This window comes from Buceros rhinoceros, unplaced genomic scaffold (assembly GCF_000710305.1).
Source record: "Buceros rhinoceros silvestris isolate BGI_N320 unplaced genomic scaffold, ASM71030v1 scaffold27469, whole genome shotgun sequence".
Taxonomy (NCBI): Eukaryota; Metazoa; Chordata; class Aves; order Bucerotiformes; family Bucerotidae; genus Buceros; species Buceros rhinoceros.
Genome location: NW_010432519.1, coordinates 2986 through 5136, shown reverse-complemented (window position 1 = coordinate 5136; position 2151 = coordinate 2986). Strand labels below are relative to the sequence as shown.

Here is a 2151-nt window from a genome sequence, read left to right as displayed (position 1 = left end):
GGTGAGGCTGGGAGCCCCAGGGCGAGTTTCTGGCCAGCCCTTCATCCCCCTTCTCCTCTCCTGTCCTCTCCATCCCAGCTGCGCGGGGATGCCTCATCCCAGCTTTCCAGCGGACGCTGCCCACCTCGCCCTGCTGTTCTCACAAGCGGGTTTTAAAATCCATCAGAGAGGAACTGGGAAGGAAAAGGAAAGCACGGGATTGTGGCCATCCCAGGCAGACGCAGGATTTAGTGCGGACTCAAGGCAGGTCCCTCTGCCCGCAGTGCTCTGGTGCAAAGGTGGCGCCCAGGGGATGACTGCTGAGAGGCTACAGCCATGAGGGAGGCTGCGTTTGGGGTTGTCCCCACGCCAATGGCCACGGTCCTTGCAACCGCGCTCCTGGCTGGGGCTGTCAGTTGTCCGGTTGCCTGTTCCTCTCTGCCGCAGGTCCATAGCGTGTAACCCGGGTGCAGCGACTGTAGACACAGGAGCCAGAGCCAGGACGGAGCCAGGGGGGTGGAAGTCCCGACATCCCCCAATTTTTTTGTCCCTGAGTGCTTGGTTTCCATGCGGGTGTTTGCTGCCACCTCCTGGGTACCAGCAGCACCACGGAGCCAGGGCCAAACTGGTCCTGCTGGAGCTGGGGCTCTGCGGGGTCCACACCCAGGGCCACCTTCCACCCCCAAAGAGCCCACCCCGCAGCGGCCAGGCCCTTTTAAACCTGGCTTTGCCAAGCCAGATGGGTCCCAGGCACGGCCACGGCAGCATCCCACCTCATTTCTCCTCCTCGAATCTCTCTCCTCCCCCTCCTGCAGATGCTACAACTGCGGCGGGCTGGACCACCATGCCAAAGAGTGCAAGCTCCCACCGCAGCCCAAGAAATGCCACTTCTGCCAGAGCATCAGCCACATGGTCGCCAACTGCCCAGCGAAAGCACAGCAGTCCCCCAGCTCCCAGGGAAAACCTGCCTACTTCCGAGAGGAGGAGGATATGCACAGCTCAGCCCTTCTCCCCGAGACCCGGGAATGATGGTGGGTGGTGGGGAGGAGGGGGCTTCCACCAGGACGAAAAGGCTTTGGCAAGGCAACAGGAAGACAGGGGGGTTCAGAGGACGGAGGGCAGGAGGGAAGACAGCAGCGCTAACGGCAGGGACCCGGTGTCCCCGCACAGACCTTTTCCCTCTGCGCCCTGATTTAATCAGGATGTCTTGTTCCAAAAATAGGGGGAGGCAGCACCCAACACTCTCTTCCAGCTAAAACTGCCCACCAACCATATTTGATCCAGCTTTCTTCTTTCCCTCAGTGAAGCCAGGCAGCAGCGTCTCTGGGAAGAGGAGCAGAGAAGCCACGTCTCGGGGTGGAGCTCATGGCTCCGTGTTCTCCTGAGCTTCAAGCAGGCTCTGGCACAGCTTGGATGAGCGGCAGAGGACCCGCTCTCCCGTCCCTCTCTGCCCCAAGGGGGAAGGCTGGCTGCGAGCGCTGGGGAGATGCCCACAGGCTGGCCCCATGGGTCCCTCTGCCCCTTGCGGTTCCTCGGCGTGGAGATTTGCAGTTTTTCCGTGATTCCTCCATCGCTGACACCAGCAGAGCCCAGATTCGGGCTCAGTCTGGAAGGAAATGGGGCATCTCTCAGGGCTGGGCTCACTTGCCACCTGCTTGTGGGCTTGAGGGAGATCAGGTCAAAAGAAAAACACTATTTTTGCCTCTAAGCCTTCCCAAGTGCCAGCCCAGAGAACACAAGGTGTTTTATGCAGCCAGCTCTTCCCTTCTTAGGCTTCTCCCTACCTTCAGAATGGGGAGCCGGGGAGCGGGAGGGCTTCACGGAGCAGAAACGCTCTTCGCTAAGCTTTGGGCCCCAGACATGGGGCAGAGCCAGCTCCCGGGGATGTTGCTGGCAGCGTCCCCCGCTCAGAGGTCCTGCACACAACCCAGTCGGGGCTCATGCAGATCCAGCCGTGCCACGGTCCCGACCGCCTGGGTCTCCCCACAGGCTCTGGACCAAATCCACGCAGGACAAAAATTCACCTCTGCTCCTCCTGCCCATCTCACGCTCCCCAAACCGACGGCTCCCAGGCTGAGCCTTCCCAGGGGCATTGGAAAAGGGGCGCCCCAGGCTGTTAGTGCCTGCTGTCCTCCCTCCCCACTGGCCCCCCCAAGTCTTGCCTTTATTTAT

General features: G+C 61.1%; 1 protein-coding gene across 1 annotated transcript in view; it reads left to right on the top strand.

Moving 5' to 3' along the window:
- LIN28A (lin-28 homolog A (C. elegans)) overlaps positions 1-1008 on the top strand; it is a gene marked incomplete at its 5' end in the record, with an annotated part of 1689 nt that extends 681 nt beyond the window's left edge. Inside the window, one exon of the mRNA XM_010143824.1 lies at positions 795-1008. Within this exon, the coding sequence (XP_010142126.1) occupies positions 795-1008 (214 nt within the window). The remainder of the gene's footprint in view (positions 1-794) is intronic.
- Positions 1009-2151: the final 1143 nt, after the last annotated feature.